Source organism: Rhinopithecus bieti, unplaced genomic scaffold, assembly GCF_001698545.2.
Source record: "Rhinopithecus bieti isolate Rb0 unplaced genomic scaffold, ASM169854v2 scaffold_759, whole genome shotgun sequence".
Lineage (NCBI taxonomy): Eukaryota > Metazoa > Chordata > Mammalia > Primates > Cercopithecidae > Rhinopithecus > Rhinopithecus bieti.
Genome location: NW_016803631.1, coordinates 2,601,985 through 2,610,153, shown reverse-complemented (window position 1 = coordinate 2,610,153; position 8,169 = coordinate 2,601,985). Strand labels below are relative to the sequence as shown.

General features: G+C 40.1%; 1 protein-coding gene across 3 annotated transcripts in view; it reads right to left on the bottom strand.

The window, feature by feature from the left end:
* Positions 1-8,169, bottom strand: part of COX17 (cytochrome c oxidase copper chaperone COX17) — a 20,492-nt gene that overhangs the window by 11,282 nt on the left and 1,041 nt on the right. For 2 of the 3 annotated variants that reach the window (XM_017891574.1, XM_017891577.1), the window contains exon 2: positions 6,266-6,354. In XM_017891574.1, coding sequence (XP_017747063.1) covers positions 6,270-6,354 — 85 coding nt within the window. In that variant the 3' untranslated portion in view covers positions 6,266-6,269. Of the gene's footprint in view, positions 1-654; positions 791-6,265; positions 6,355-8,169 lie in introns of those variants that run through there. The other variant, XM_017891570.1, reaches the window with a different exon arrangement.

The window sequence follows — 8,169 nt, the reverse complement described above, 5'->3', positions numbered from 1 at the left end:
CGCGCGAAAATGCAGCCGGCGACCCGGGAAGGTGCAGACCAACTAGGCATGCGCCAGGTGATGTCAATCTGAAGAGACCAAGATTTACCTGGTCGCACCTGCGGAACGCCCCCCGACACGCCCGTGCCCCGCCTATTGCCCTCCCACTCCTAGAAAAGCGGCTCCGGACGAACGCCACGCACGGACTTCCCAGCTTCCCCACTGCGGTCGGGACTGTTGGAACTCCGTCCGAGAGCTGCACGGGTGACTCTGTGGGCCTCATTTGTCGGGGGCCAACAGACCTCTCCCTACCCACCTTCTTCCCCTGAAGCTAGGTGACCAAAATAAACTTGCAGTTTTGCTCCTACCCTTGCCTAGTCGCTGGTTCTTTTGTGCCCACTCTGGTGGTCTTAGAAAAAACAAATCAGCTACCACACTGATTCTGAATTGGTAAAGGATTATTTATTTTACTTCTATTCACCTAATTCTGGAGATTTCATTGGTTGAGATCAGTATCTGCCTTCTCCTGACAACAGATATCCAGAGTTCCCAGAATGACATTCTAATAAGAACATAAGCACTTTATGTTACAAGATTTGTTGATATATATCCTTTGGGGGAAAAAAGCCACGTGAGCAAACGAGGAACACACACACAAAAAGAAACACAACTGAAGACCTTTCACTAGTAATATTTTACTTTCTTTTAAAATAAATTATAAATACTTTTCCACATATCAAAGTTCATCAAAGAACTCCCAAAATTAATCTTCTTCATTCTTCAGGAATTATTTATTCACACAGCAGACCACCTACAGAAAAAGATTTGTTTTAGAAAGTCAGATTTCAAACATCATGCCAGATCTATGGAGTCAGGGAATTAAGACCACTAGAAATGAATGCCGCAGATGAGTAATTAACTAATTACCAGAATTATTCCAAATCAGTCATAAAATTCAAAATCAACATTTTAAAATTCTAGGTTTGCCTAACTAAAAACATCAGTGAAACTATTATGATATTGTTTACTCTTTAAAAGTTTTGAAGTAAAACTCCCTCTCTGTGTGTGTATATATATATAAATAATACATGTGTGTTTGAGAAATATGTATTTCTCAAAAATATCCTCCAAAAAAGGCCAAAGCAGTTATTTTTATAGATATTCAAGAAACAAGACTTGCAAACCCCTCTTTGCTGATTCAAGTATGCCTGGCGAAGCTCCACAAAGTAGAGGGCAGAAGGTCAGCTCAGTACCCAAGGCACTTCCTGTGGAAAGTTACTCACTTAATCCCAAAGGCAAGATAAGGGCAACCCTTTAACATTCATTTGGAAAAATCAAAAAGGGAGAGTAGCATAGATAGGGTTGCTGATCCAGTCAAGTCAATACCAGGCTTCTCACACTGCTCCCAGTGCCTATCCCAGAAGATTGCGAACAATGGTAGGAAGGTAATTAAACTGGAGTAGCTAACTCTTCAAGTCTAATGCAAATACTTGCCTCATGTAGCTGTTCACTTCATTTGGTTTAGATAAAGATAAACCACATCAAGACATAAACATCTAAACTCTCTCTTTTCTAAAAGGCTCAAAGGAAGAATATATTTATAAAAAAGCTTGGAAAGACAACCAAAAGCGAAGCCATTCAACCTTTCAATTATAGCAGCCCATAGCATTGTTACCACTTTTGCTACTGACCACATATCACAAGGGGCTATGTGGTAGAAGACCCTGGATTTAAACCTGTTTGGTTATATCTCTGGATGTAAAGTCCTTGACTGGAGGGATAATCTTTCTCCCCTCGGCATTTTCCAGGGTCTTAATAAATATCTGTTGAATGAATAAACGTTTGAATGGCAGAAATTACTCTTTCTGGATTATCTTGGGATCATATTTTCATACATAATCAGTTTTGTGTGTGTGTGCGTAAAATTCAGCATATTTTAAGCACCCAACTGTTAAGTTGTTAAACTTAATATTGAGTATCGCCACTACTCAGTACTAGTCCTTTAATTTCTTTCAATAACTTTAGTCTCCAAAATGGGTTCTTTAGGCTTCTTCTGACTCCTAAAGGCAGAAAGACAGTAGCCATCCATTTCCTTCTTATATTTCTAATGAGGTTCTAGGTTCTTGTGATTTCTCTTTTCAGTAAAAGAAGCAGTCAAAAAATAGAAAAAAATTGTCTGAAATCACCACCATACCCATTTTTTCTTGAGTTTTCAAATCTCTGCCTTTGCTACTACTAAATTTTCAGATAATTTATGTCTAGCATTATCTCTGCTATTCGTCTTCAACTTAGGCCAGTGGTTGTTAAAGAGAAGTGCACTTGAAAATCATCTAGGAGTTTCTCAGTCAACAGGTGCAGACCAGGGCCCAAGTTGTGAATTTTGGAAAACATTCTTCAGATGATTCTGAGGTGCACCTCTGGGTAAGAACTACTGGGTGAATGTAGCCTACTTTCACGTTAAGTATAAAAATTGTATAATAGATGTATTCCCAATCTACTGTACTCGAGGTACAATTAAGATCTCAGGAATAACATCAAAATCTACAAAAGTTTCTGAATTAAGGAACTTTCATGATTATTGCCAGAAAGATCTAAGTTTGCAAAATATTTTTCCTTTGAAGCTATTCTCAGAAAAATGTGATCTAACAGTCTAAGAAATACCAATTTAGGTTAAGTTTATCTTACAGCAATGCAGACAGTTGTGTTGGATTTCACCCTCCAGACAATGGCCTGTTTACTCCATTATTTGCAACTGTACATTTCAGCAACAGGTCTTTCTAATTAGCATTCATAATGAGGTTTTAAGATTGAAGATCAAAATTATGTGCAATTCTAAAAATGAATATGTTGGAATAAAATCTCATTAAGTACAAGGAGTGAAGTGTAAAGTGCCTGTGATCTGGAGAATATAAAAGATCTGAACTCTAATGTAATTTGACCACCATCCACTCTTAACTTGAGCAAGTCTTTTTTGACTTCACTGTGCCTCCATTTCCCCATGGAGGTTGGGGAAATAGGACACCTGGGACCAACGAGGATCCAACACCCAGTCCTCTTCCAAAAATATTACACTGAAAATGAAGAACATGCAGTTTGAATTCTTAGAAAGGTCCTACATGGATTCAGATTGTTCTTCCTGTAACCAGGATTCAATAATAATCAAGTCATACACTTAACAGACCTCAACTGAATGTCTGCTATCTACAACTCTCAAGGTATGAGCTATTCTGTTCTGGTTTTTACAGATGATTTATTTTACATTTAATCATCACAACAACTCTATGAAGTAGTTTGGGCATGTATTATTGTCTCCATTTTACAGATGAGGAAACCAAGGTACAGAAAGTTAAGGACCTGCCCAAGACCAAACAATCAGTTAAACAGTAGATTTTCTAAGTCTAAAGCTTTTGCATTTTCTTTTACACACAAATGAAGTACACAGACATAATTCTCACTCTCTGCCCCAATAACATAAAGAAAACTATGATATCATATGGTACTTTTGAATATATGCCACTTATAACAATTGTACCACCTTTGTGGTTCAGATGAAGTCCAAGATAAGCTTTTGATATTCCTAAAATTAGCATTTTTTTTAATCACTCTTTTTTATCAAGGCAGGTCCAGCACAAGCCTACAGCTTACACAACTGATGAGGGACTTAGATCATGAACAAGGAAACCACGTACAAATGTTGAGGCTTTAAAAATAGTTAATAAAGTACACTTATACTTTTTAAGAACACATTCCCCTTCAAATTTACTTATTTTACAAAATAGTTCATTACGGCATTTCTTTAAATCACCATCTAGTCTAAAAGCTACTTAAGCATATCATATACACAACAGAAGATACACCACACTATATACAGAATCACAAAATGTATTATGGTTCTCTTTTTATAAATAATAAGTAAAATTCAGAGGAATAATGTCTTGATGAAGCTAAATGTAGCTGAAGTGAAAAACATGCTAAACTAAACATCAAAAGAATAAAAATAAAGCCTCAGGACTTTCAGCCTAGACTGTTTTCCATTACACAGTAACTTCTTATCAGCTTGCGACAAGTTCCTTATCCCTTCTTTTTTATAGCTCAGTGAGGAAGACTGGCCATATGTGAAATTCCAAAGAGGCAGGAAAGAGGTGCAAGGGAAAGAAGCCAGGCTCTCCAGTACTAATATATTGGCATGTGGCTTTGGCATTATCTCTCAGCTGTTATTAAGTTAAAAGTGGTAGTGTGGTGTGGAAGTTAGGGTAGGGGCAAAAAGCAGAGGGAATCGGCCTGGAGACTGAGGCTCCAGTTCTGATACTGCACAACCCACCTTGGGGGTCATTTCATAACCATTAGCTTTAATTTCCTTATTTATTCATTCATTGACCAATCCTCCATTGAGCACCTACTATAAGCCAGGCACTGTTATAGGTGGTGGGGATATGACAGTCAATGAAATAGAAAATTCCTACTTTCTCAGAGCTTACATTCTAGCTGCCGTGAAGCAACATAGATAATTAAAAATATATGTAATATGCAGGTGACAGTGTATAGAATAGAGTAGCCACTAGCCACATGTAGCTATTAAAATTTTTAAAAACTAAAAATTCAGTACCTCAGTCTTACCAGCCACAACTCAAGTGCTCAACAGCCACAAAAGGCTAGTGGCTACCAGACTGGCGAGTGCAGATACAGAACATTTCCATCTTCACAGAAAGCTCTGTTAGGACAGCACCATGATAGAGTGATGGGGAAGGGATGTAATTTACATGGGGCGTTGAGGGAAAGCCTCTCTAATAAGCAGACTTTTGAAGAGACCTGAGTAAAGGGGGCGTGCGGGGTGGGGGGTGAGCTAAGTTGATAACTGAAGGAAGAGCTTCCAAACAAAAGAATATCATTTGTTTGTGGAACTGTTGGACACATATCACTTAAGGTCCCTTTTAGCACTTAAATGTGGATTAAGAGTTCCAAGTTCTTTTAAAAAATGGCCTGAGGTCCACCACCCCATCTGGGATGTTAGGAGTGCCACTGCCCAGCTGCCCACTGTTTGGGAAGGAAGGAGCACCTCTGCCCAGCCACCCACTGTCTGGGAAGTGAGGAGCGCCTCTACCCAGCCACCCCGTCTGGGAAGTGAGGTGCCCCTCTGGATGGCTGCCCACCATCTAGCAAGTGAGGAGCACCTCTGTCCGGCTGTCACCCCGTCTGGGAAGTGAGGAGCGCCTCTGCCCAGCTGCTGCCCTGTCTGGGAAGTGAGGAACTCCCCTGCCTGGCTGCCACCCCGTCTGGGATGTGAGGAGCGCCTCTGCTGGGCCGCCCCACTGTCTGGGAAGTGTGGAGCACTTCTGCCCAGCTGCCCACTGTCTGGGAAGTGAGGTGCGTCTCTGCCCGGCTTCCGCCCTGTCTGGGACGTGAGGAGCGCCTCTGATCAGCCGCTGTGCAACCTTCCAAGTGTGAAGTGACAGCACTGTGTGTGATCTTTTCTGTCTTCCCCAAGTTTGCATTTTTGACATTAAAGTTTACTTTTAATTAAAAAAAAAAAAAATTGGCCTGAGGCTTTAGTTTTTTTCGAATAAAGCACGGCACAAAAGAAATAACTACAATTCCATTTTCATTTTTCAGAAAGCAATACTTCCATGGGATACCTACTCTCTACTTAAAAGCATTCATTGGCCAGGCATAGTGGCTCACACCTCTAACCCCAGCACTTTGAGAGACCAAGGCAGGAGGACTGCTTGAGTCCAAGAGGTTGAGATCAGCCTGGGCAAGATGGCGAAACCCCATCTCTAAAAAACAAAACAAAAAATTAGCCAGGCATGGTGGCCCACACCTGTAGTCCCAGTTACTCTGAAGGCTGAGGGGAGGATCACCCGAGCCTGGGAGGTTGAGGCTGCAGTGAGCTGTGACTGGGCCACTTCACCCCAGCCTGGCTTACAGAGTGAGACCCTGCCTCAAAAAAAAAAAAAAGCATTTACTGAAGTCCCACAGTATTAGAAACAAGAAAGAGAATATTTTTCTTTTAGTTCCTTCAGTCAGACAATTTTCCTAAAGCCATGAGACCTAAAGACTGTTGTCAAACCCTTTCTTAAAAGCTCAATTCTCCCCTTCCCCAATCTGCTAAATGCCTGTCTTTACTGACGTAATTTACTCCCTTCACTGGGAACTGAAAAATCATGGTTTTTTCAAATTGATACTTAAGCATTTTAGATTAACCAGGTGAACCACCTTTCAGAGAGAATGTAGCCCAACTGTTGCTAAATCTGTAAAGCAATACACAAATTTGAAGCAAGAAGCTTACCATTTCATATTTTAAATCCCAGGGCTCTCATGCATTCCTTGTGGGCCTCAATTAGATCTCCACAGTGTTCTTCCCCTTTCTCGATGATACTATAAAACAAAATGTACTTGTTCTCTAAATAGGCATTAAGCACATTATTAAGTATGCATGATAGTGATGGGCAGTGAGACAAAACATGGGTATAATGGAATGTAGCTGGAGTTAAAACAAATGCTATTACCTCAACCAGCTTTGTTTTTATTTGATCTTATGATATTTCCATGCCTATGAAGACATTACACAGATAAGTGATTTTGGGGGGTAAATCTGATAAGAAATAATCACCCATATTAAATATTGCCTCTAGTCAATATCCAAGGAGTAACATTGCTCTATAAAGAAATAGACTGACTGAATAAAATACTTATGCTAAATGAAGGGCACAGAAAACAGATCAATTTTTTGCTTATTATCACGGAGAAATTAACTTTCTGATTTTGCCCTACATTCAAATACAACCAAGTAAGTCTACTTCTAATTACATCAAAAACATAAACACCAAAAATATCTGGTAGCCAGGAGACCAAGATGAGCACCCCCTCATGATGATCAAAGAACATTTTACTTGTAAAATTCACAAAGACAAGACTAGGACTACACAGCTTTATTTCTAAGGCCTGAAAATGTGATTCAGTAAATAATCAAATAAAGCCAAACTCAATTACAAGGAAAAACTGACTCCTGACTACAGATATTTGGGGAGAACCCACGTGGTCTGAGGCAATCGAGGCAAAAGGAATTTAAAGAAGGGAATAGGTTCTCCTTCCATCGAAACTCTACCCATCCTTCAATAGCTCAAGAGCTGCCTGCAAATGGGAGAGATGCCTGGGAGAGTGAGATCATTGTGAAGATAACAGCTAGCATTCATTGATCATTTATTGCCATGTACACTGTGCTAGGCACTTGACATGGCTTGTACCATGAACCTTTACAATAATACTGGAGGGAGTTTCTTTTATTAGAGTCATTTTATAGACACATGAGGCTCAAGGTCACCAAGTTAGTGGATTAAGATTCAAACCCTGACTGTGGATCCCAGACTCTTAATCATGCTGTCATACTACTCAAGGTTCAATAGCACTTACTGTTACCACTGGAACAATTTGTTCAGACGGCAGTCTTTCAATCCTGCCTTCACAGTATTATTTACAAAATACTGAGGATTAATAAAAGCACTGGGCTCCTACCCTCTTATTATCCCATTACAGCACTAATGATTTCTTTCTTATATCTATTATCTGCGAAGACAAAAGGGGCCAGAGGAAGAGATGCACATTCACGTTATCTGAGGACGTCCTCTAATGAGATTTGCTCCACAAGAGAGGATATATAAAATAAGAACAAACCTTTTGTGGACTGACAATCTAGATGAACTATTCTGAATACTTTGTCCCCTGCGCCATAGACTAGTTGATTTTCAACTTTTGGTTGCCTTAAAAGGGTTGAAGGGGAACTCTTCAGAACTGTAAGGAATGCACCTGTCCTACTGTCTCTAAATTTTGGGAGGAAGCCTTAGAATTTACCAGAAAATCTTTCCTGTTTGGTCTTAACAAATCTTCTATCTTAGCCCTTACCACGTGGTATACAAGTCATTGGTATATGCCTCCATTAACTTTAAGCTCCTTTATATCAAGACCCATCTTTATCCATGTCTACATTTTCGGACCTAACGCAGTCCTTAACCCATAACAGATACTCAAAACACATTTGTAGGAAGGAATCAGTGGTTGAAGCTAGCGGTTCTCCTCTCTCTTCATCGCTTCCCGGGACTAAGCCACCGGATAAGTCAACAGAGAGCAGACCAGGAAACCTACAAGGCCCAGTAATTATCTCCAGAGCGCCGCAATGGGGCGGGGCGGGGAGGG